Below are 26,468 nucleotides of genomic sequence, written 5' to 3' on the forward strand. Positions count from 1 at the left end.
CACTGGCCACCCAGGCAGGCGGCTTCTCAAAAGGTGCCCCATGATTTACATTTCCATACCTTTGTTCATTTCACTTCCTGCCCCAGGAATTCTGTCTTTTTCCTCCCTCCTCAGCCTCCCACAGGTTCTGGCAAATTCTGGCTTGTCTTCCAAGGCTCAGCTAGGGGTCCACTTGCCTGGAGCCTTGTGATTTCCCTCGCAGGGTGCATCCTGAGCACTGTTGTTTCCCTTCTTAGAGCACCTTATGAAATTCACTTATCCCGGTTTTGCTACAGCCCATTTGGGGGCCAGTTTTTTTCACTTACACAGGAGCTAAACCTGCTCACGGCTTGTCTGGAGACACATGGCATCATTATACGTACTTTGTTCTAAGCAAGAGGCCAATATGGATTTCTCTTTATTAGCCTTAGCTTAGGTTTTATTTATTTTTTTTGCAAAAACAATTTTAAAATATATTGCAAACATTACTACAAGTTTATATAAACTTTCATAGCCTCCAAATAGCTAGTAAAATGGTGAGCATTGATACTGGATCTACTGCTAATTTCCTGGTCATCTCAGGAATTTAAAATAATTTTTTTATGAATCTTAATACCAAAGTCTCTAGTTATATAGCATGCATTGTTTTCCATGATTAGAAATGCTGTTTTTACGTTAATTATCATGGGAATGCATGGCTGCCTGTGAAAGTTGGTGGGCACTTTTCTTGGAGCCACTCTCACTTAATTAGCAAGGAGTGAGCATTTGTCAGTGTGGACGTCTCTTAGATCTCTACTGCGCTTTCCAGAGTCAGGGACAGTCTCCTGATCCTCTCTGTATTGCTTTTTATCCTCAGTATCTGATACAGTTGATAGGTGAATGTCTATTTAGTAATAAAGTCTCATATTTCCCCCCCCCCCCGCACCATTCCTTTCTCTCTCTCTCTCTCTCTCTCTCTGTCTGTCTCTCTCTCTCACACACACACACACACACACACACACACACACACACACACACACACACACACACGCACACACGCCCCGCCCCGCCCCACCCTCTCTTTAACTACTACTTCCATAGTTATGGAGGCCTATGCGGTTTCAGAAAGTCAAGTCGATGAACATTGTCAGATGTGATTACAGTTAGAGTAGATATAGTTTAGAAGGAAGACTGGTTTTCTCACACCAAAATTATTACCCCAGGGTGAAAAAAAAAGACAAACTTTTATATTATCCAGAAAAATGTTGTTCATTTGCCTTGTTTCTGCATTTTTTTTTTACCCTTTTTGGCCCCTTTAGTCTGTAAACAAGGCCCCTTATGCATGCACGTTAGTTCCTGTAAAGAAGCTTAACCACGGTGCCGCTATCAAGAAGAGATGGGCAATAGTTATTAACAATTCTGCTTTTCTTTTTTGCTATTCACTTGCTTGTATTTAAATTACTAAGTTTAAATTTCTGTATCTTCTTTTTTCCAGCCATCAAAAATAAGGATTAATTTAGAAGATAATGTACAATATGTGTCCATGAGAAGTAAGTTGATTCGATTCCTGAAACGGTTTTAGGTTTTATAGTTTGAACTTCATATGATTTAAGTGATTTATTTTAAATGTACACTAGTTGATGAGTAACTTAAAATGCACTATTTGTACACTGAAATGTAAAGCTTGGAATTTCAGCAAAACTCCTGAGGTTGTGGGCTGTTAATGTGCACAAATGCCAGTTTATTCTCCGTTGCTTTGGAAATGCCATTTTTAAAACAGAACGGTCTCTGTCGGGGTGTTTTCCCAGAGTTCTGTGAGAGCAGTTGTCGCCGCGAGCAGAACTGAAGGCAGTTTGGCAGCAAGCGTGGGGACGCTCTCTGGCCCTCCTGGTTCCCCTTGATTCCCTGTACCCTTCCCGTCTGCTTCTGCCGTGGATCAGTGTGCAGAGTCGGTCAGGTAGCTCCCTGTCTTTCTGAAAATTGTTACGACACAGGGCCCCACCCCCGTTTCTTCTTAATTTGGTGCTAATCTCGGTTGGTAGGTGGTGCCTAGGTGCCCACGAGGAACCGTAACCTCAACCTTCATTTCTCCCCGGCCCTGCCACAGTCCCACCCGTATCTGGCCCCCAGGTTTGGCCAGTTTTACTCCAGAAGCGTTTCCTTTGTCGCATACCAGCAGCTTACACTCGTGTCTCACGTTTATCGAGCTTGTACAGTGCCTGGCCTGTATTAAGCTCTTTGCATGGATTATCACAACAACCTTTCAAAATTCAGGTTTGGGTCGTTATCCCCATTTGATAGATGAGTAAACTGGTGCCCAGAGAATAAGTCACTTCCTCAGTCAGGATTCAACCCCGTGCTCAGACCTGAGCCCACAGGCTTGCCCACGGGTCAGGCTGCTGCTTCTCGGGCAGGAAGCAGTGGCCTCGCCATCTAAGGCGGCCATCGGCTCCAGGCTCTTCCACCCCCTCGCCTCTTACGTTCTACTGCCCGTGATGGTGTCACTCAACCTAAACTTCTGCAGTGATGCTCTGTTACCTATGGAGAAAACCCTGACTCCTCATTTATTTATTTCTACTAAATTCTATTAAGAAACAAGGCAGAGAACGGACAGACAGATGCACAAGGCCCTTGATGGCCATTTCCCGCTCCACTTTGCAGCCCCATCTCCCAGTACTCTGCACCCTCCCCCCATCGCAAACGCTGTACAGCTGTGGATTCCCTACAGACGCCGTGTTCTCCCACGGGGCTCTGCTGTTTCCTCTGCCTCACTCACCTCCGTCGCCCTCCACCTTCCTGTCCATCTTTCTGTGCTCTGTTCCCAGCACATGCCCGTTAGGAGCCCTCCCCTGTTCCCCACTCCAGTTACGGTTTTATTTCGTCTTATGTAACTTTGAATCCCTCTGACACACTCATCTCGGGGTTTGGGGTAGAGTTCCTGCTAGACTGTGGGACATGGAACGCCTTTGTTTGGAGACCATTTTAATCATGTTTATATCCCTTCAGCAACTGTCAGGTTACAGGAGTTCAATTAATATCTGTTCTTTATAAAATGACTGGCACGATAGGAATATACTTACCCTGAACTTATAAGACCATGTCTTGTTAGTAATTTAGTATCATTACAGTTGACCCTTGAATAACAGGGTTTGAACTCTGCAGGTCCACTTAGATGAGGGTATTTTTCAGTAGTAAAGACTGCAGTACGAAATGGTCTGGTTGATTGAATCCGCAGATATGGAGGGCCACAATAAAGTATATGCAGGTTAGCTCCTGCGTTGTTCAAGGGTCAAATGTAAATGTTTGTGAAGTCAGAGTTTCTCATTTGTAATCTGCCAAGGTATGTTGTAGAATTGTGACTATCTTCTGCTTCCATTTTTTAAAAAAGTTTAATTCCTCTTTAATCCTGTTTAATCTGAAGTATAGGAGTAGTCTCCACATGGAAGACATTTACATTATAAAATATGTACTTTTGTTTCTTGCAGTAACCACCAGTGGTCTTTAAACTGAATATGACATTGTAGAGGTTCTGGATAAGGGCGTTTTTCATTGAAGATAGGACGACTGTTTCTTTTGAAGCATACTGTGGTGTGCCATGAAGTAGAAAAAAAGAGTAATCATATACTCCACACCAGAAGGACAACTAAATTATTCATAAAAGTATTTGCTCTGCACACTAAACCATAAGAACGTTTTTTCCTAGCATCGAATTGGAAAAGATGAAGAGCATGATAGTGTTCAGTTTTCCCCCTTCATTTACTTATGTTAAGTTAATACAGGGTAGTGAATATTTTAAAAAATAGTTACGCCCTTTTCCTCAAGGTATAATATCACAGTCATCCTAATCAGACTAATTTGAGCTCTTTCTGAACTTCATCAGACACGGTAACACTGTGACATGTACAGGAACATTTTAAACATCTTTTTATTTTAAAGCCAAGTCTCTAACTTTGCTTTATAAAGAATTTCTTAACTAGAAGACCAAATGAGAAATTTAATTTAAAAAAATCATTTCTAATCCTATTCCAGATAGTGGTGTGGATGCAAGTGCAGACTCACCACTTCGTGTCTGATATGGTGCCATGATGCCTTTTAAAGTCACATACTCAGTGGAAACTGGTTGCATATTTCCAACACTCCTTTAAGTCTAAAGCCTTTGTTTACCTGCAACAGGCTAATAAATTTTTATCCAGGTTGAGAAATCGATTTTGTAAAAATAAGCTATGATTTGGTCAGTGTGTAGAATATCTGTAGGTATCTGTGCTTACTGATCAAGAATAAATAAATGGGGGCTTCCCTGGTGGCGCAGTGGTTGAGAATCCGCCTGCCAATGCAGGGGACACGGGTTCGAGCCCTGAAATGGGAAGATCCCACATGCCGCAGAGCAACTGGGCCCATGAGCCATGGCCGCTGAGCCTGCGCGTCTGGCGCTTGTGCTCTGCAGCAAGAGAGGCTGCAACAGTGAGTGGCCCGCGCACCGCGATGAAGAGTGGCCCCCGCTCACTGCAACTAGAGAAAGCCCTCGCACAGAAATGGAGACCCAACACAGCCCAAAATAAATAAATAAATAAATAAAATTTTAAAACAAAACAAAGCAAAAAAGAATAAATAAATGGTTTTTTTAAACGAGTTGAGAAAGAAATGCTGTTTTAAATTTTATGAATTGTGTTTGTTTTGTCTCCCAGAAGCTCTAAAAGTGAAGAGACCTCGTTTTGATGTATCACTGGTTTATTTAACTCGAAAATTTATGGATCTTGTCAGATCTGCTCCTGGGGGTATTCTTGACTTAAACAAGGTTGCAACAAAACTAGGAGTACGAAAACGAAGAGTGTATGACATCACCAATGTTTTGGATGGAATTGATCTGGTTGAAAAAAAGTCTAAGAACCATATTCGATGGATGTGAGTGGTTTTCAAACGTTTCTTCTTATTTTTCCCCCCCTTCTTATTAAGTGACAATACTGTGCTTAAAACAGACTAGTTACCAGCAATGTTTTCTTCCTACTTGGTACCAATTAAAAGCCATAGATACAGAATATCATTCCCATATGGAAAAGTTAAATGGAGTCATGATTAGTGTTAAGAATTTCACTTTTCAAGATAAGGGGACATCTGATTTGTATAGGAATTTTTTAAAAAAATATTTCTTCAGTTCTAGTTGATTATTGACATCAGGGGGAAATCAGTTAAGGCCATGAAACAGTGGTTCTTGCACTGTAGTGTAATAAACACTTAGATGCCTCCCTCCCCAGGGGTTGTAATTCAGTCCTGGGAGAAGACAGATACCTACCTTCTTAACAACTACCCCAAGTGATTATAGTACATATCATACTTCGAAACACAATGCCCTGAATGTTAAAAAAAAAAAAAAAAAATCAGGAGACTTAATATCTAAAAGTCAATAGCTAAAGACTTAACATATGATTAGGAGGGATCTCATGGAAAGAAGACTTTATGGTATAAATGTAGGTGAGTGTGTGTGTGTGTGTGTGTGTGTGTGTGTGTGCGCGCACACGCACATGTGCAGGGAACGCACACAAGAAGGCTGTTATACTCACAATAGGCAAGTATTTTGGATCAGTAAGAAACAGTTCCAGCATATAAGTACATAAAGACCTTTCAGGCAAATGAAAAATCTACCAACAAAGATCATTAAATGATTCTAAGTAATTAACTTAGCTATTAGAGGAAAGGGATTCATAAAGGACGTTATTTTTTCAATATTACAGAAATGCAACTTGGATTCTAATTTGAACATGTTTGCTAAATGACATTAACATTTTAGGGGTTAATACCAGATTGTGTTCCGAATCACTAATTAGAATCAGATTTGAGAACCAGCAAGTGAAAGAAAGGTAAAGTGGTAACACAGCCTTCTCACCTTTTATTTTCTATAAGAATTGAAGAAAAGAATGAATATTGGTTGTTGCTCAGGTCATGTCATATTGGGGTAAACAGTAATGAAGAAAATGTATCTTTAAAAAATGATCATTATATTCAGATAGAACTGGATAGAATATGCACAGTGGGGGAAAATAAAGACATAGAATTTTAGCAGGGGAGCTATCATTTGGCCAATACATCTTGTTTTTCATATGTAAGAACTAAAGGATTAAAAGATCATAACTTGTCAAAAGTCATGTGAGAAGGAGAGCTGGGCTGAAACTGGGCGTTACTGACTCAGTTCACTGCTTGTTAAACGTCGTTGAGCTTTCCCTCTACTACTGATTTCCATGGGGTTATGATGTTGGTTTTGTTTTTAAAGTCTCTGTGTGAGGGAATAGAAATGGGGACCAAAACCAGGAGAAATAATGGTTGTCTAGAATAATGGGAGGGAAGGACTGGAGTTCAGTACCTGGTTTCTGTCATTGTGGGAAACACCTGGTGTAAACGTTTGGAGAAGTTCCAGGAACCTAACTTGTATTTTTTTTGTAATCTCCTAGATGTTATTGATGGTGATCTTTTTCTTTTAAAGAGGATCTGATCTTAGCAATTTTGGGGCAGTGCCCCAACAGAAGAAGCTTCAGGAGGAACTTTCTGATTTATCGGCAATGGAAGATGCTCTGGATGAGTTAATTAAGGATTGTGCACAGCAGTTGTTCAAGTTAACAGACGACAAAGAAAATGAAAGATATCCTTTAACTCTGTGCCTTTAAAAAAATTCTCCTTCCAAAGCAGATTACTTTAGATGGTAGGGTCAGCTTGGGGATTAATTAATATATTTAAGATACAAAGTAAGACCTTTAGAAGTGAGTGAATTGCCATAGAAATGGTACTTAAACTGCCGTTCTAGTCCACAAAGCATGACACGCGGCTGAATGTCGTCCTGCTCCTAAGTTCAGTGTCTCTGGGACCAGAGGGGGAGATTTGTCTTTGGTACTGATCTCCTCCCGGGGTTCCTAGACTGTTTTGTTGCCCTGTTCCTCACGTGGAACGGGTGAACCACCTTTCTGAGGTGTCGCTGATTCTGAGCTGTTCCATGCTTCAAGTTTACTTAGACTCTACCCCAGTCAAAACTCCCGTTTCCACAATACAGTTATTAGAAGGAAGGTAAATGCTATTACTACTTTCAATCAAAAGATGTGTGGAGTAAGAAAAAAAAAAAAAGAATGCTGGGGAAACACAGTAAATCATGTAACTGGTAAAAATCTCAGGCAACACAATAAAAGAAGATGAGAAAAATTCAGGTAGCGAGATCGAAAATAATTTTGAATGAGGGAAATCCCATGAGTACATGATAGTCCTGAAAAACTGGTTCTCTGAGTTGTGTCTACTTCTTACTGATTCTTTCCACCTTACATTTTAGGAGATTATCATCAAAACTCTGAATATTTTTTCCCAAAGGTTCCCATAGTAAGATCTCGCAATGCATAGGGAAGGGCGGGGGGAGGTTTGATACTTCCCTGGGTTGTGTTTGTTTTAGAGGTCCAGACTTCATTATTTTTCTCCAGAAAGTGTCGTCATCACAATAGTGTAGTTTAAAGGGATTCTTCAAGTTATAAATATTGTAAAACACTTTATAAAATCTTAAGACTTGTTTATGAAATAATAAGAATTATAGATGAAATAATTTTTTCCTGACTGCTTTCCTTAATTGTGAGTTTGTATCCCATAAAAACTAATGATATTCTAAGATTACACTTGGATTCATGTATTATACGAGATAAATTATCTCCCCACTCTCCTTAGAGACCCTTGACTGATTTTCACACTAGCATATGTGACGTATCAGGATATTCATAGCATTCAAGCCTTCCATGAACAGATTGTAATTGCAGTTAAGGCTCCGGCAGAAACCAGATTGGATGTTCCGGCGCCCAGAGAAGTAGGTAGCCCTGCATTTCTAAGAAGGCTTAAAGGGAGGCGGGCCAGCGGCTTCGGCTGCGCTTTATTGCAGTCCCGGGGCAGCCTCACCGGTGTGCCGTGGCAGCCGCGTACCTGACACAGCGGGAGGCACTTCACACGTTCTGAGTTGTTTTTGCGTCTCGCAGTCACGGTTGGTATCCTTTTAAAGGTGAGGAATCTGAAGCACAGAAGGATGAGTCAGCTTCCTCACCATCGCACAGCAAGTGACAGAGCCACAGTGCAGACCCAGATAGCTTGGCTTCAGAGTTTGTTCTTAACCGTTGTACTCTCGTGCCTCGTAGAGGCATCGCCGAGGACTGCCTCAGGGTCAAGATCCAGCGTCGGCGAGGGCTCTAGGGAGTTAACTCACTAACCAAATTCACAAAAGACTACGAATAAAAGAGAGCACTAAGTTACACATTTAAAATGAAAAGTAAAATTGCTTTGTGAATGAAAAGACTATCAGCCGTCAGCTGTTTGTAGGAAAATTTGTATTGAAAGATACTCGTGTGGTAAGGGTGGAATCGGGACGAAGGAGTGCGATCGAGTGCCGACAGCCTGATAGAACTGTCAGTGCCGACGTCATCACTTCATTGCGATAGGGACTGAACTCCCTCCCCGTGAAGAAATTCTCACCACCCGCCTTTCCTTTTATCCCCAGAAGACCACTGTCCATGTGAGACCCCGGTTGCTACTTGACAGTGTGTTACAGATGGATTAAGGAACAGCTTTCGTTTATTCCAGCCACACTCAAATTGTGACTTCTTGGGGATGCTTCCTAGTTGTTTTATTTCGATTTAGATGTATTCCGAGTCTCCTAAGTAACATTTATATTTAATATGAACCATTTCACATATTCTCACTCACACATCATCCCCAATCTTTCAGTACATCCTTCCTTTGGGGCATAGGATAGTCCATTCTGCAGTGGCTGACGGGTTTTTGGTGTTTTCTCTGTGCTGTGCGCTGCTTCAGGCTGTAATTGCCAAATTTTGCTGAGCCTTCGATCATGCCCAAGATGTCTCTTAGATCCCATTTAAAAGCAGAGGAACGTGGGCCCTCTTGGCAGCCATTCTCAGCAATAAGGAAAGACAGTGGGACCGATAGACACAGAGTCCGATTCCAGGGAGATCTGGGGATCTAGTCCCGGTGGAGATGGACTGGCCTTTAGGTCAAATCCAGCCTGCTGGGTTTTTGTAAATAATTGTTTTGGGACACAACCACGTGCCCATTCGTTTAGATTGTGTCTCTGGCTGCTCTCGCTCTAGAATGGCAGTTGTGTGGTTGTGAGCAGGATGGCGTGGCCCACAAAGTCAGCAGTGTGACCTCGCCCTGCACAGAGACGTGGGCAGCCCCTGACTGAGTGGACTGCGAGGCCCTCAGCTGCCGCTTCTGGGCAGCTTAGTGGTTTCCTTTATTGCTCAGAAGTGTCTATCGAATTGCACAGCGTGTACCGTTCAAACAAGACCTGGCCTGCCCGTCTAGGAGCTGAGCAGATGTTCTTCAGCGTACCTGCCTGCTGCCGGGAAGCTGTGGAAGGTGGCACGTGAGGTTGGGAGCCCCTCTGCTGTGAGATCACAGGGTGGTGTAGAGCAGGGGCATCTGGTACCAAGCCCAGGCCTGACCACAGGAGAGGGGAGAAGATAGCCTTGACTTTACAGTTGAACCCACTCGCATCAGAACAACAAAGAATCATCTATAACCGGAACTGTTCCTTACGAGTTTAGCATAATTCTCAGTAGAAGTACCCAATTACCTGATATCTTTTGGGTTTCAATGTTTTAAATTGCAAGAGGTATATTTTGTCTGGATCTCATCCTCTTTTTCAAGTGGATGGAAGAATGGTCCTTTCGTTTAGCTCAGTACCTCTTCAGTGGTCTGAGATCTTAACACAGCCTTATCATTTGAGTCTGCAGGGTGTTTTAGATGTCTTTGCCATCAAAATACTGATTTTTGAGTCTCAAGTACAGACTCCTTAAAGGGGTCAAGTCTTGAGTAGAGAAGGATGGGCTCCTGAGTACTGAGGTGGTCCCCTCCTGGCTCTGAAACCATTGCTGCACAATCAAGTAGCTGCGTTAACTGTGTGGATTGGCCAGTGGTTTCCTGTGACTCAAGCTAACTAATAAATACGTGATTTTTATCAAATACGTGATAGAAAGGAAACTACCTGAGTGAGAATTTTCAAAAGTGTCCCTTGAAACTTTTACAGTTCTAGTAAGTGAAAAAATATAGTTAATGATGAATTCTCTCATTCATCTTGATGTTTTCTGCGTCTTTTGCTAGGATTCTATCACAGTCCATATCAGGAGCACTAAAGGGCCTATTGATGTTTATTTATGTGAAGTGGAGCGCGGTCACTCAAGTAGTAAAGTGTCGGACGGTGTAGGGACCTCTTCACCTGAAAGCGGACATCCAGAACACCCTCCCCCTGAGAAAGGTAAATGCACCAATTTTGTGATTAGGGAAATTTAAGATTTTAATGATTTTTAAAATATGTATAGTTTTATAAATGAATATTATGCCCTTATAGCTATTTTTACTCTTCCTAGCTACAAAAACATGAGTTAAAAAATTACAAGGTAATTCTTAACTGTAGTTTAGGCTGTTTCTGTGTAGTTGTTTTTTTTTTTTTTTGCGGTACGCGGGCCTCTCACTGCTGCGGCCTCTCCCGTTGCGGAGCACAGGCTCCGGACGCGCAGGCTCAGCGGCCATGGCTCACGGGCCCAGCCGCTCCGCGGCACGTGGGATCTTCCCGGACCGGGGCACGAACCCGTGTCCCCTGCATCGGCAGGCGGACTCTCAACCACTGCGCCACCAGGGAAGCCCTCTGTGTAGTTTTGATACCCGTGAAAACTTAGAATTGTAGTTGGTCCCAGAGTGTGGTCTCCGTAGAGCAGGCTGTTTGCATCCTCTCACCCGGCCTCTCAGGCACGTGCTTGAGTTCTGATTTTTTCTTGTGAGGCTCAAAACATTAGCCTTATGCCATTAACGTAAGAATATGTTTCTTGACCGAGGTCTTCCTATTTTTCTTTAAGCACTTGAATTGTATGTTCTATTACCTGTCTGCCTTTCATACCTTCATTTAGGAGGGCTTCTCTTGTGCTTGTTATTTTTCAGAAGAAAATCCTCCACAGCAAAGTGAAGAACTGCTTGAAGTGAGCAATTGATGGCATTTGAGGATTCGTGCGTTGAGTCTTTTGGGGACATCCTGTGTGGATGAATTATGCATTAGATGTGATTCTCAGAGCAATAAATCACCCCAGGCATTTTCTCATTCTCAGTAGCAGCCGTAAGGCCAGGAGTGCCTTCGAGTAGTTCACTCCTTAGGTTACTGGGTAATCATGGTTTCTTCATTGGAAAACAACTCTTTTTATAATTATTCACTGCTTTTTGTCAGTGAAATAGCCATCTTGCCTACTGAAATTACTGAATCACCCAGAGTATCACTGAAACAGACAGGCAGGCTGGATGGACAGTTCTTAGTGGACTCTGCCCTTTGCTGCATGGATCATGTGTCATTATCACAAAAGAAATTGCCTTACATGGGTTCATGTCTGCAATGGATGGGTGTACGCACGCATCTGGACATGATGTCTTTGTATATACTTGTATAATGTTTAGATCACTTACGAAATATGTCTAAGTGAAACTTTTCACCTTTGTACAGCCAAAATAATGTATATATGGAAAGTAACGGACATATTCCCTAGTTTCTGTGGTATGTATAACTTATTAGAATCCTCTGAATGAGGGTTAGAGGAGAGTTTTTTCCAAACTTCTACATGTAGAAGTATCATAAATATGCTATACATTTAAAGTTCATGGATTTAATGAAGGTATTTCAGTGTGGTTCCCAGCACTAAAATTGGACTTCAAGCTCCCTACAGAGTCATTGTGTCTGAACAGACTGGTGGCATGCCCTAAGCTTTAGGGGCAAGTGTGCAAATGCCATCAGGTCATGGCTTAATTCCTTGCAAGACATGAATTCAATCATAATGAGAGTTGGAAACTATTTTAACCTTTTTTGCAAGCAGGTTTTGTAATATGTGTATGCGGCCTTGCTCTTCAATCAAAGGGGTTTACTTACGATGAGTTCGTGGTACCCTGCCCTCTCTTCAGCTCTAGTCCCACGTTTCCAAGTACCTATAGCTATTTCTACCTCATTGGGTAAGTCATTTACCACTCTGTGCCTCCGTTTACTCAGTAGTTAACCATTAGACTGTGAGCTCCTTGAGGGACTTTGTCTTAATCATTGTTCAACCCAGCGACTTGCACCACGCCTAGCACATAAAAAGTGCTCAGCAAATGTTTGAACAAATCAGTGAGTGAGTGAGTGAGTGAGTGAGTGAGTGAGTGAGTGGATGGGAAAATAAGACTAATAATACCTGGCTTATATAACGTACAAGGTTCTTGTGTCATTCATATTCATATTTTAAACTTCTCTTGCTTTCAAAGAAAGAATTGAAGCAACGTGAAATTATGTATAAAGAGCTAGCATAGGAATCAAGAATCAAAACACGGAACCATGATGCTGAGTACTGAGGGCTGGCACGCCTCTGCGCTCCAGCGGCTTTTGCCAGTCCTGCCCCTCTGCTGGGCACCAGCATCTCCCCTCTTCGCAGGCCGGGCCGGCCTCCTCTGCCGGCCCGGGCCTGCTTGCCGTGGCCCTCCTCTTGGGCACGTGCGGTGAGCCTGAGAGTTCAGGCAGAAGGGGTGTGTAGAGATCGGGTGCTCCGTGGAGAGGTCCAGGCTCTGCCTTGTAGATTTGGCAGCTGTCGGTCATATGTGATGGCTAAACGTGAGAGTGGATGAGGTCACCTAATGAGAGGGTACAGCAGAAGAGGGAGAGGCCCGTTAACATTTATTTTAAGGGGAAATACAGAAGGAAAGGCTTTTCCTGAGAAGGAATAATGAGAGGAAGGGAAAATAAACAAGAAGGCGGTGCCCCCAAAACCAACAAAGAAAGCATGGCCACAGGTGATAGCATCGTTTCTAAGCAGCAGTTCCTTACTTGTGAAATGTGACAAATGTTCTACTTTGCAAATTGCTCTGAGAGTAAAATGAGATCATGTGAACGAAAGTCCTTTGTGAACTGTAGACGTGTTACATAAATGAATCTCTCTCCTGTCACTCCAACTTCTGGTGTTGGCTTCTTCTTTTTACAGCTGCTAAGGTACGCACGCCCAGAACTAGTGTCCAGGGTTCTTCCCTCCCACTCTGCCCCGAACATCACTACCCGTCTCTCTGTGCGTACAGGCGCGCACCTCATGCTATTGTGCTTCGCGGATGCAGTGGTTTTTAAAAATTGAAGGTTTATGGCCACCCTGTGTCCAGCAAGTCTGTAGGTGCTATTTTCCCAATAGCGTTTGCTCATTTCATGTCTCCGGGTCACATTTTGGTAATTCTTGTAATATTTCAAATGTTTTCATTATTATTATGTTTGTTATAAATATAAAACTTGAACAGATGAGGAGTTGCTTCTTACTGATGAACCAAGAAAGTGGTTTCTTGATTTGGAATCTAACCCCGGTGAGGATGCTGTGAAGACCGTTGAAATGACAACAGAGGGTTGAGCATATATGGCAGGTGTAGCTGGTGAAGCAGCAGCAGGGTTTGAGAGGCTTGATGCCAACTTTGAAAGACGTTCTGCTGTGGGTAAAATGCTGGCAAACAGCGTTGCAGGCTACAGAAAAATCATCTGTGAAAGGAGGAGTCTACTTCATTGTCTGATTTTAGGAAGTTGCCACAGCCTTTGTCTACTAACCTAAAGCCGTGTCTCCAGTCAGCTTTATTAATAATGGTAGAGATACTTTATTAATATCTGATGTCCGTCTCTCAGACCTCTGTGTCCACCAGTTAATCCTGAGTGTGGAAGGGAAGAGGGACGTTACTTTCTGGGAAGAGAAACCGTAACAGACTTTGCACTGAGGCCCCCATATTAGCAAGGGTTAGATTCAGCTGCGAGTAGCAGAAAACCCCCAATAACAGCAGCTTAAGAGAGATACGAGTTCATCTGTCACATACAGGAAGTCTGCAGCTAGTCCAGAGTTGGTATGGCTCTCCCAGGGGTCAGGGACCTAGTTTCCTTCCAGGTAGTTCTTCCTTCAGGCTTGGCTTCCATTTCCGAGTTCCCTGCAAAGTCCAGGAGAGCTGCTGGAGCCCCAGCCGTTGTGTCTACAAACTAGCCAGCAGGCAGGATGAAGAAAGAGAAGAAAGGTACACTTCTTGAGGACACTTCCTGCAGTTCACTTCACTTTACATCCACTGGCCACAATTTAGCCGCTTAGCTTTAGAAATGTAATCTTGGGTAGGGGGACAGCCACATGCCCAGCTAACACCTGGAGCTCTATTGCCGTTGAAGAAGAGTAGATACAGGGTGTGGTTAGACATTACTAGATCCTCTTCTCCTCCCCTCTGAGCAGGAGGATGACCTCTAGTGAGACCACATGACTCGTTCTAGCCAGTTGGCTGTGAAAGGAAGTGACGTGTGAAAAGACTGCATGCAATTCTGCAGTAGCTCTTCCCGCCCCAGTAACCAAGAAGGCCACAGGTTCTAGGTGATGCAGCTATAAGATCCTGGAGTCTCCATCAGCCCGGATCCCCAAGAGACTGTGTGGAATTGCCCTGCCCATCTGCATGCAGTGAGAAACGTGTCAGATCATTGGGATTTGTTTGGAGCTCATTTGTTGCTGCAACGTCACCCAGCCTAGGCTAACTCGTATGTTTGGGGACAGCTAGCAATCTCTGCCACAAGTCAGTGGACGAAAGGCTCAAAATCAGCCTCACACCAAACCAGTGTCATACTTTGGGCACACCCCCAACTTGTCAGTTGCTTATGATCAATAAAGTTTGACTGTTAATACGTTTGCCGGCCGCTAGCGTACGGGAGCCTAGCACAAATTTGTGTAACGATTGCCATCTAGTGGAGAGTTCAGAGTTTCCAGATTTCTTCACTTGTTTCCAGTTAAGCAGATGCTGGTAGAGATTAGCACTGACTCTAAATTTACAGATCCCATTCTTGTTGGTAAAGTGAATTCGCACTAGTTCTCACATATTAAAATCTAAATGGAATAACTGGGGAAGAAGGAAGTCACAACGGTTAAGAGATCAGCATTATATTCTAGCTATGTCTATGTCTAGGTCATGTCCTTGCCGTGATCTAGTCTGCAGAGATCTTGAGTGTCTTCACTCCCCTCAGAACATCACATTGGCCCATGACATTGGATCTGTTGAGCAGGACGTAGTAAATGCCTTAGATGTTTCAGTAAGACAGACGTGTTCCAAAGACGGTGTGACAGACACTCTTAATACCAAGTGCTGTATCAGGCAGGGTCCAGCAAGAGAACCATGGTGGGTATCACGTCAGAGGTGAGTTAATACAAGAAGGCTGAAGTAGCAAAAGAGGACCTTGAGGTAGCGGATATTAATAATTGAGGAAGCAGCTACCACCCCTAGGATAAAGTAGCGTTCCCATAACCCGGGAGCCCAGAGGTCCTCGCATCTGTGGAGGAGATGCCACACCAGTGCTCTGGTGGGGAAGGAGACACCCACCTAATGGTTAGTACTCAAACCTCTGATCGGGGTGGGACACAGGCGTGCACACCACTAAGCTGCCTCTGGTGCACTCCTGAGGGGACACCATGGCAGGAGCTGGGGCTACCAAAGGGATCTGGAAGGTGGAGCCACGCAGGCCTCTGTTGCTGCCGGGTCACTGACAGGAGCTAGAAAAAGGAAGAAAGTCACTTGTGTCCTCTTCCTGCATTCCATTCTCCCACCACTGCCTGCTTATCAGCACCCAGCTGGCCAGCAGGGGAGGATAGGCCACGGGGTTTGCAGGGCCCAGTCCCAGCGTGACAGAACAGAGCATGGAAGGGTGGGATGGATCTGAGAGAAAGGAAACACCCAGGACGTCCTTCCTACCCGTAACGGCCGCATGGTGTAGGCAGCCCAACTCTGCTCTTTGCTAAGTATGACTTTAGACAAATCACCGTTTTCCCACCTGCAGGCTAATTGTAAAATTCCATCGTACAGTTGACCCTTGAATAACACGGGCTCGAACTGCACAAGTCCAGTTACATGTGGACTTTTTTTTCAAAAAATACTATAGGATCACACAATCCCAGGTTGGTGGAAGCCGCAGATGCGGAAGCCGCGGGTACAGAGGAACCGCGAATAGGAGGACGGACTGTAAAACGTGTGGATTTTCAGCTGCACCAGGTGGGCTCCCCTAAGTCCCGCATTGTTCAAGGGGTAACTGTAGTTCTGTCGTCTGTGATTCTAAATTGATTCCTGGGTCCAAGATGACCCTCAGTCCAAGTGGATGGCTGTGACATGGGTTGTTTCTTGCAGATTTGCCTTCTGATGGTACGTGCTGTAACACAGTTTGAACTGCATAAATGCAAACGGAGCTGTCATCTCCCTTCCTCCTTCACCTCCACTCTCCCTTACTGTGATGAGGACGAGGATTCGCTGCAGTAGTTCAAGGCTCTTATTCCCAAGGTTACCTCACATTCCCTTTGGCCCTTTGCCAGTGCACGAGCTGTGGGGAAAGCAGGTACCTAGTTCTCTATAGCCTGAAACTCTGGTGAGAGGAGGTAAAACCTTAGTCTTTTTATTTATTTTATTTTTTTTTTTATTTTTATTTATTTATTTTTTTTTGTGGTATGCGGGCCTCCCACTGCCGTGGCCTCCCCCGTTGCGGGGCACAGGCTCCGGACGCGCAGGCTCAGCGGCCATGGCTCACGGGCCCAGCCGCTCCGCGGCACGTGGGATCCTCCCGGACCGGGGCACGAACCCGTATCCCCTGCATCGGCAGGCGGACCCCCAACCACCGCGCCACCAGGGAAGCCCCCTTAGTCTTTTTAAAACCTGGCAATGGTATCTACAAAGGTGGCCACTTCAACTGTTGACACTGCTCTGAAATGTGGGCCCAGGAACGCAGCCCACAGGTCTGTAAGCTGAGCATGTTCCAACACAGAACCTCTCCCCTCATGAATGGAGTGGTTACGCGGTTGGGCTGGAGAGCACGGCCCAACGTTTTTGCAGCATTTCAGTCCTGACGCATAGGCTGCTGTGTAGGCAGAAAGAAAAGTAAACCATCTACCCTACATCAGATTGGTAACCGAGCTCCTTCGCACATTTCTTCTAGAATTTATTCTAGCTGCCCCAAAGGCAACTGTTGTAATGGAAAAATAAGGAACATATGTGAAATTGATGGAGGAAAATTATTTTCAGGTTTAACCAGAGTTCTATGAGGCTTGTTTCCTTTAAGTGTCTTTCGCTTCCCATAATCAACTTATTTATAAAGAGAGAAATTCTATTTGAATTCCGAAGTGTAAGTTTTACTAATCTTTTTCTTCTGCTTTATTCCTCCAGAGTCAGTCAGCCTCTTTATGCTAAGAAATGTATGGATCTTCTGAAATCTGCCCCGATGGCGTTCTTAATTTAAATGGGGTCGCAGCAATGTTGGGAGTAGGGGAAAAAAGAGCAGATAACATCACCAACGTGTTACGTGGTACTCACCTCATTCGAGACACATCTAAGAATCACAATGGATGTGAGTTGTCTTCAAACTTTTCATTATTTTTAAGCTTTAGTTATAGAGGAATTATATTGCTGTTAAAAACTGAATATGGGATTTCCCTGGTGGTCCAGCAGTTAAGACTCTGCGCTGCCAATGCAGGGGGCCTGGGTTTGATCCCTGGTCAGGAAATTAAGATCCCCCACACCACAACTAAGCCCGCACGCCACAACTACTGAGCCCGCATGCTTTAGATCCCTTGCACCACAACCAGAGAGCCCGTATGCCTAAACTAGAGAAGCCCATGCACTGCAACAAAGAGCCCACATGCCCCAACGAAGACCCAGCACAGCCGAAACAAATAAATAAATAATAAATTTTTGTAAAAAGCTGAATATATGACAATAATGGGAAATTATAAGGCATATTAAGAAATAAATTGACGTTCAATAAGGATGAGCTGCAAGCAAAGGTCCATAAAAGAGTGAACATAACAGTCCTTTCTGAGACAAGCTCTGTCATAGGCGTTCGAAAGATAAAAACAAACACAGGGGCCTTTCCTGGCAGTCCAGTGGTTAAGACTCCGAGCTTCCACTGCAGGGTGTGTGGGTTCGATCTGTGGTCAGGGAATTAAGATTCCGTATGACGCACAGTGCAGCCAAAAAAAGGTTTTTTTCATTAAAAAAAAAAAAAAAAGAAAGAAACTCCAAACATGACGTGGTCCTTGCCTTTACCCACAGCACGAGGAAAGACCAGCAAACAAGTAACTACCACCCAGGAAACAGAGGAAGGGATGAGAATGAAATGGCTGAGAATCGAGTGGCTGATGCATTTAAACTGGGACTTGAAGGATAGCTAGTGGTCCCCAGGCAGAGCAAGGGAAGGACATTCCAGATGAAGAAACAATATGTGCAAAGGCAGAGAGAGGTCAGAGGGCAGCGAGGATGACGTTTTAAATGTCCAGCACACACACAGATGTTTCCCAGACAATGCTTTCCTCACTCCGTTGCAATACACTCTTCCGTAGATTCCATTTCACTTTTTAAAGACTTCATCAGTCACAAGCCACAGTTTGAAAAACATTGCGGTAGAGCTTTCAGAGCTCTCCAGTTCCTGTAGGATAAAGGGTTGCCTCTCTTTACCAGTCAGTGGTAAGGTCGGATTTGTATTTTAGAAAGACGACCGCACAATAATCCTAGGGAAAACCACCTAGAGTCAGGTAGATTGAAACGTGTTCCTTCATTCCTTCATTCGTTCCCCAAATGTACGTTGTACATTGTGTCAGTGCTTCATATGCAAAGACAAACAGGCAAGGCCCCCACCTTCAAAGAGGGGGACAAAGGGGGCTTGAATCCTGGGTCTTCCACTTGACAGCATAAGCCTGTACGTCCTTTACTTAACCTCTCTGAGCGCAGGGGGATTACCCATTGAATGCTCAGCCAGAGAGAGGGAAACACGGCCTCCAGCTTAATACAAGTCTTCAGTAAATATGGGGTTTCTCCCTCTTGTCGTGGAGGGGGCTTGAGGAGAGAAGGGACTACTGGCAAGGAAGAAAGATTTTTTTAAAATTTATTTCATTGAAGTATAGTTGGTTTACGACGTTGTGTTAATTTCTGCTGTACAGCAGAGTGATTCGGTTATACATGTATATGCATTCTTTTTCATATTCTTTTCCATTAGGCTTATCACAGGATATTGAATATAGTTCCCTGTGCTATATAGGAGGACCTTGTTGTTTATCCATTCTCTCTATAATAATTTGCAACTGCTCATTCCAAATTCCTAATCCACCCCTATCCTTTGGCAACCACAAGCCTGTTCTCTATGTCTGTGAGTCTGTTTCTGTTTCATAGGTAAGTTCATCTGTGTCATATTTTAGATTCCATATATGTGATATCGTGTGGTATTTGTCTTTCTCTGTCTGACTGACTTAATATGATAACCTCTAGGTCCATCCATGTTGCTGCAAATGGTATTGTTTCATTCTTTTTTATGACTGAGTAGTATTACATTGTATATATGTGCCACATCTTCTTTATCCATTCATCTGTTGATGGACATTTAGATTGAAACAAGATTATTTTTATTTTCTGCTTCAGCCATTTTAGAAAATGTATAGGTTATATTGAAGTTATGGACTAGGGTATTTTGCTTTTAATAACTTTGATTAAATTTCCAAAAGTGACTTGGAATTGCATTGGAACACAGATGTTTGTTTAGTTTGGGTTCCTGGTTTGGTCCTAGTATCCGATGGGAACTGGACTGGGGAGATGGAAAGGAGATTTATCTACTATGTATCCAAAAAAGCAATCAAATGCTTCGGGTTGTTATATGAGGATTAAATGAGTTAATGTTTCTGAGTACTTACTTTTGAAGTATTTTTTGAAGTATTTTTAATGTACAGGGCCAGCACACAGTAAATACTATATAAGTATTTGATAAATTTTAAACAGCTAATAGAAATGAGGCTGATCCGAATTCTGCTTTGAGGCTGTAACTAAACAGATATTTATATGTTGAATTTTCATCCATCCGTCAGAGGGGCTTCTGACATGGTAGGGGGCAAGCACACTGCTGCTTTTCACGGATGCTTGTCTGAGCCGTGTGCTAGCAGACTGATGGATCCAGGAACCTAGAGCGTTCCAGCCTTCCATGGTCAGATCGTTGCTGCAGCGAAAGGTCCAGCTGCGGCCAAATGAGTCCCAACTCGCAGAGAAATGGGTGGGGAGTCACAGATGTTATCTTCCATTAAGAAAGTGAGAGATTGTAATGCTTGGGCTGTTAATTTCCTAAGGTTGCTACAGTGCTGTTCTCTTCAGGACTAAGGGTCCAAAGATCCTAGCTGTCCTTACCTGTGTGTCAGCTCTGGGAAGCCCGAGAGGTGGAGAGTTTGGAGCCAGTTGTGGTCGATTAATACAGTCGGCTGCGACTGCTCCGTCCACGAGGGCACGTCTTGGTACGCTGAGCCTCCCGTGGCTGTCCTTTGCCGTCCTGCCACGGAGAGGCAGCAGCCCCGCAGTGTGGAGCTTCTGACCATGCCCGGGGCTTTCTCAGTCCCGTCTGAAGTGTGTGCACGCGGCCCTCCTGGCCAGCCATTCTCCGGACCAGGGAAAGCCATGGAGGGGGTGGCACTGGTTCAGATGTCTTGGTCCACAAGGTCTGGGAGGCCCTGGCTGGATGCAAAGTCATACGTGGACTGTCTTCAGAAATCTCCATGGAAAAACGTGCTCCTTTGGGGAAGGACAGCCATTCAGAGTTGACCTAGACCTGTTGTCAAGAAGGTGAGCTGATTGCGGATGTTCTTAGGTCTAAATGGGGAGTCCATGAGTGGAAGGACGAGTGAGGACCTGAGAACGTCACTCTTCATCTCACTGCCAGTGACTCGTGAGAGACGGTGGAGGGGCAGGGCTGGCAGCGTCGTGGGGTCCTGGGTGAAGTCGGGTCTGCCAGCCTGGACGTAAAGCAGCAGGGCCGGAGGACATGGCGGGGTAGCGTTTCATATCCAAGGGCCACAAGGCTGCTTGCGGCTTATCACACTGTCCTGTTGATAATGATGCAAAGCCAGCCTTTCCACAAAGCTGTTTCCATGCCTGGAATGGAGAATGAGACAGGAAGCGTGGGACGGAGTGGTCAAATTTCATGAAGAAAATGATGACAGGAAACGTCCCATTACGAAGAGATGGCGCAGGACTTCCCTGGTGGCGCAGTGGGTACGAATCCGCCTGCCGATGCAGGGGACACGGGTTTAAGCCCCGGTCCGGGAAGATCCCACATGCCGCGGAGCAACTGAGCCCATGCACCACAGCTACTGAGCCTGCGCTCTAGAGCCCAAGGAATCTGTTCTTGGTTGGTCTGATGCGTCTGTAAATCACATTAAGATGAAAACAGTCGTCATTTTGGTTCTTTGGTCTCAGCAGACCTCTTGTTTCTCACAAAGTTATGAATTTCAGTGATAGAGACAGAATTTCCCAATTCATACAGGACAAAAAACTGTATGCAGCAGGAGCTGACTTTTATCTGGGTTTGAACCTTACTCTTTAAAACTTCACCATCCAGGGGCTTCCCTGGTGGCGCAGTGGTTAAGAATATCCTCCTGCCAACGCAGGGGACACGGGTTCGAGCCCTGGACTGGGAAGATCCCACATACCGCGGAGCAACTAAGCCCGTGCGCCACAACTACTGAGGCCATATGCCACAACTACTGAAGCCCGTGCACCTAGAGCCCGTGCTCCGCAACAAGAAAAGCCACTGCAATGAGAAGCCCACGCACCACGACAAAAAGTAGCCCCCGCTCGCTGCAACTAGAGAAAGCCCGCGCGCAGCAACGAAGACCCAACACAGACAAAAACAAAAAACGAAAAACCTTCACCATTCAAACAGTAGCCACTGGCCGCATGGGGCTATTTAAATCTAAATTGTAATTAGTTTAAAATCAAATAAAATGGAATCAATTCTTGAGTCACACCAGCCACATCTCAAGGGCTCAATGGTCACGTGTGGCTGGTATCTTGCACATTAGGCAGCACAGAGATCGTTGCTGGAAAGTTCTAGTGATCAAAGCTGCTATAAACTTTTATTATAGCACCCCCCAAAAAAGGTTAATAGACTGTAACTAAGCTTAACCAATTATATTTCTTTATTTAAATTGTTTAATCAAGAAATGTTTTATTGTCAAAGATTAATTATAGTCATTCTAATAAGAATAAAGCTATTAAAGCAGTTAAGCTGATTTATCTCGTGGCAGAGTTATCAACAAAGCATTTTAGCATGAATTTTATAGTATCAACAAATATGGAATGCATATAAATGAAATATAAACGCAACACCTAGCTTGCTTGAAGCGTGATTGATTAGCAGCTGTGAGGCCTCAGGGTTTTGAGTATTCACAGCCAGGTAAATCCAGCCCAGCACATGTGTCATGACCATTTCACTAAACTCACATAGTTTTTAAAATCTCTACTCATTTTTCTTCAGAAAAGAGGGCAAAAGAAATGATAGGATCCCTATGTACTATGAGCTGGAAAGAATGTAAATTAAAACTTGGAGAAACAGAACTTTGCCTATTCCTGTAAGTAAAACAAACCTGGTTAATACTTTCTCTTATCTATAATGGTATCTTTTATCTTTTCCCAGAATGTGTCACAGTCCGTATAAAAGCACCAAGGAGCCAATTAACGTTTGTGTGAGAAGAAACACGACAAGTGCCGCAGTTGAAGACCTTGGGGCCTCTGAAATAAAAACATCTCTCTGACACTTTAACCAAAGTAAATATAAAGGGATTCAACATGTTTGTTAAAAGAATACATTTGACATGGATGTTATTGTGTTATTCTAAGAGCAGTGTATGCTTGCAGCAAAAAAATGTGGAAAATGCAGAGACACGTAAGAATCATCCACATTTCTTCCTAGTTTTATTTCTATCCACCTATCTTTACACATATAGTTGAAACAGCCAAAATAAAATTTTCTGTCAGAATAATGAACTTTCAAACTCAAGGTTCGAAATGGAAAAAATTTTTACCACTTTAATTATACTCTTACAAGAAAATGTTTTTAAAACTTCATTAAGAAATATTTTTTGAACAAGGCCATAAATATCTTAATTGACATCACTATCTCATTCTTCCAATGTAAGTGGTTGCAGATATCAGACAGTCACCATGTGTGGGACAGTCTAACCTAAGATGATATAAAATTCCATGTATTAAACTTTAGCCCTAGGGACAAAATGAGAAGCCATTGTGGGGTAAGTATGAGAATATGGGATCAGTAACTGATGGGAAAGAGGTGCAAGGAATGTTGGAAACTTTGTGGTGACAGAAATGTCCTCTGTGTTGTATTAGTGGTGACGGTGTATACAATTGCTAAATTTAGCAACTGTATACAACTGCTAAAACTCATTGAACTGCACATTTAAGGTCTGTGCATTTTGTTGTTATTCATAATTTGATTTTTAAAAATTCTTAGCCTTTCTACAATTTATTATTTACTCCAAAGAAAATTAAATACTTGGGTTATACACTTAAAATATGTACAGTATCTGTATGCAGAAAATTACAAAATGCTGATGAAAAAAATCAAAGAAGACCTAAATAAATAAAGCTTCAAAAACTCTTCCTAAATGGCAGGATTTGCACCTGGATTCTATCCAAGCCCAGGCAGGGGATAAAGGCAAATGAGTCGGCTACAGACCACATGGGAGGAGAGAAACCAATCCTGGGAGACAGGCTCATGCTGACATTCACGGAGTTTGGAATCCATGCATTGAACTGCTTTCCCATTTTGTAAGATAGTCTTAACATTTGTCTATTTCTTTTTTTTTTTCTTTTCTTTTTTTTTTTTTTTTTTTTTTTTTTTTTGCGGTACGCGGGCCTCTCACTGCTGTGGCCTTTCCCGTTGTGGAGCACAGGCTCCGGACGCACAGGCTCAGCAGCCATGGCTCACGGGCCCAGCCGCTCCGTGGCATGTGGGATCTTCCCGGACCGGGGCACGAACCCGTGTCCCCTGCATTGGCAGGCGGACTCTCAACCACTGAGCCACCAGGGAAGCCCCACGTTTGTCTATTTCTTAAACAACCTCTGGTTGACTTAGGTGGTAATGTTAAGAGAGTTAAAAATGTATTTGTACTGGTCAGAACGGCCATCATCAAAAAATCTACAAACAATAAATGCTGGAGAGGGTGTGGAGAAAAGGGAACCCTCCTACACTGTTGGTGGGAATGTAAATTGATATATGGATATCATGGACACCATGGATATATGTCTATGTGTAACTGATTCACTTTGCTGTACAGCAGAAACTAACACAACATTGTAAATCAACTCTACTCCAATAAAAATTAATTTAAAAACATATTCGGGGTGGAAAAAATCAGAAGAAAGATGGAAATGTTGCGTAGTTAAAAGCCTTTACAAATTTGTTTCCACTTAACATATGGCAACTTAGTCAATCATATAATCTGGTGAACAAGAGACAAGATTGTGACACTGGCTTGTTATTTATAACAAGTCAATATATTGCTTAGGGCTTGTCAGCTTTCGAAGTAGCTGAACATCATGTCCAGTGTTCTGCAAAATTCTTTCAGATCCTCTAAAGACAGCTTCAGTAGAAACGTCATCACAAGCCTACTCAGTTGTCTATAGACAGGCTCTCATTTCATTTTTCACTTTGAGGATATATTTACAATCCTTGCAAAGAATCATTCTTCTCTGTCGCACTGCAGTATTCAGTTTGGTGCAGAAGGAAAATTGGGTTGCAGGTAAAAGTTGAATCTTGTTTGGGCAGTGCATGGTAGCAATTTCAGCTACATCTAGCTCTGCTGTGCTTTTATGAATCATTGTATATTTCATGACTGTTTCAGTTATTATCTAGGCATAATAATGACGACTTTTATTGAGCCCTTGTCACGTGCCAGTCAGTGGCGTAAGAGATATAAATAGTTGAATCTTCACATTATCTTGTCAGATAGGTATCATTACCCTCATTTTAGAAATGAGAGAGCTGGGGCTTGAGAGGGTAGGTTGCCCAGGGCTACACGGCTAGTTCATATGAGAACGAGGAGTTGGACCCGAGACAGCAGCATTCACAGTCCCAGACTCCCTTTAGAGACAGAGGTGACCCCCTTGCTAGGCTATGTGTTTTGAGGCTCTAACATTCTTTTCGTTCATGCTGTAGCCGTGAGAAAATGTCTTAATTTGGGGACAGCTCTTTAGAAGTTGGGGCAAGTGTTAACTGTTACATTGCAACAACCATACGTCTACCTGGTTCCATTTTTTCTGACTTTTGATTAATTCTTTTTTCCCTTGACCAGTACAGATGGGTATGAATACATACAGTATAATGATACCAGGTGAAAAGAAGCAATCTGACTAAAGCAGTAGGGCTGTTTTTTGAGTTTGTGGTGTCATAATTCACTAATAAGGCTATTTTAGCTGGGCAGTGAACCCCTGGAACTGTAGCTGAAAGTTTGTGTTAAAGTCTCTTTCTCTCTCTATATATATATATAGGTATATATATATGTATATACCTATATATATATGAGACCTGAAATCAATATATATCTGAATACATATAAATGCATATGTATTCTGAGGTAGCCACTTAGCTCTTGATTTCAGAAATCTGGAATATTTATTTTATATTCAATTAGGGAATTTGATTTGAGCTATTTTAAGCCGACTCACCTAAAATAATCTGTCACAAGAAATTTATAAAGTTATTAATACTTTGAAATATGACATTTTTACTTATTAGCACCTTACATTGTATTAACTTTCCAACATCTTATCAAAACATGCAATACAGGATTTTTTTAAAAGTTAGGGAAATTGGGGCAAAGGGCAAATAAGGGTAGAAAAAAGAAATGAAGCCAGGGGAGAGGTTAGTACACAGAATGCCTGCTGTTAAAGTGTGTGTCATTGAGGGCATCTCATTTTAAAAATAAAACAGGACAGCTCACTTTCCTAAAAATGTGGCTCCCTGATCAGGAATCTCCATCTTTTTTTTTTTTTTTTTCAGCAGTGGAACTTCCTGTCCTTTTTGATATGTTGTTCTTTCTACCCTGCCTTAGGAAATATTCCACTTGACTTTTGTCTTTTTTTTCTTTTGGTAATAGGCAACCTTCCACAGCAGTTGAGACAATGAAAAAATCACTTGAGCTTTTTTAAACAAGTGGTCATGAGGAGCATTTGAGGGTTCATTTGTCAGGTGAGTTGGAACCTCTTACATGGGCAAGCTCACGTTTCCAATTTGGGACTCGGAGCAAGCTATCATCTGTGTAGAATTCTCATAGCCGCTTGGCATCAGCCCTGAGACCGTGGTATCTTTAGCAGCTCACTGTGTAGGATGACGCCAACCGGATGAGCCGTCCCCGTGGAAAACAGCTCACTCGGCATGTTTCTGAAGCTACAATTTGGCAGTAGTATCAAGACCTTTCTTCTAGAAATCTCTATGACCAGTACACATAGTGGAAAGATCTGAAAGAGAGGATTCAGTTTTTCCGACTCTCCCTTTCCTGTGCAGATTATGGGGTGTACACTACGTAAAACCATGACTTGCAAAGTGAAAGCACTGATAGCATTCTTTACTCAACATTTTAAGTAGATGAGTTGAAAACGATTAAATGAAATGTAAATACCTCTATACA

At 43.1% G+C, this 26,468-nt stretch overlaps 1 protein-coding gene across 6 annotated transcripts in view; it reads left to right on the forward strand.

The window, feature by feature from the left end:
* Nucleotides 1-26,468, forward strand: part of E2F6 (E2F transcription factor 6) — a 40,187-nt gene that overhangs the window by 7,938 nt on the left and 5,781 nt on the right. The window contains exons 2-15 of one of the 6 annotated variants that reach the window (XR_010835644.1): nt 1,454-1,508; nt 4,644-4,860; nt 6,434-6,589; nt 7,669-7,783; nt 9,289-9,354; nt 10,087-10,240; nt 10,921-10,958; nt 11,838-11,970; nt 14,226-16,020; nt 16,153-16,357; nt 17,179-17,359; nt 22,457-22,705; nt 23,452-23,607; nt 25,938-26,029. Coding sequence is in view for 3 of the 6 variants with exons in the window: in XM_067008144.1 (XP_066864245.1) it covers nt 1,454-1,508; nt 4,644-4,860; nt 6,434-6,589; nt 7,669-7,783; nt 9,289-9,354; nt 10,087-10,240; nt 10,921-10,970 (813 nt within the window). In the remaining 3 variants the exon portion in view is untranslated. Of the gene's footprint in view, nt 1-1,453; nt 1,509-4,643; nt 4,861-6,433; nt 6,590-7,668; nt 7,784-7,972; nt 8,024-9,228; nt 9,355-10,086; nt 10,241-10,920; nt 12,940-14,225; nt 16,021-16,152; nt 16,358-17,178; nt 17,360-22,456; nt 22,706-23,451; nt 23,608-25,937; nt 26,030-26,468 lie in introns of those variants that run through there. The other 5 variants (XM_067008144.1, XM_067008145.1, XR_010835645.1 and 2 more) reach the window with 5 other exon arrangements.

Source organism: Kogia breviceps, chromosome 11 (assembly GCF_026419965.1).
Source record: "Kogia breviceps isolate mKogBre1 chromosome 11, mKogBre1 haplotype 1, whole genome shotgun sequence".
NCBI classification, from domain to species: Eukaryota; Metazoa; Chordata; class Mammalia; order Artiodactyla; family Physeteridae; genus Kogia; species Kogia breviceps.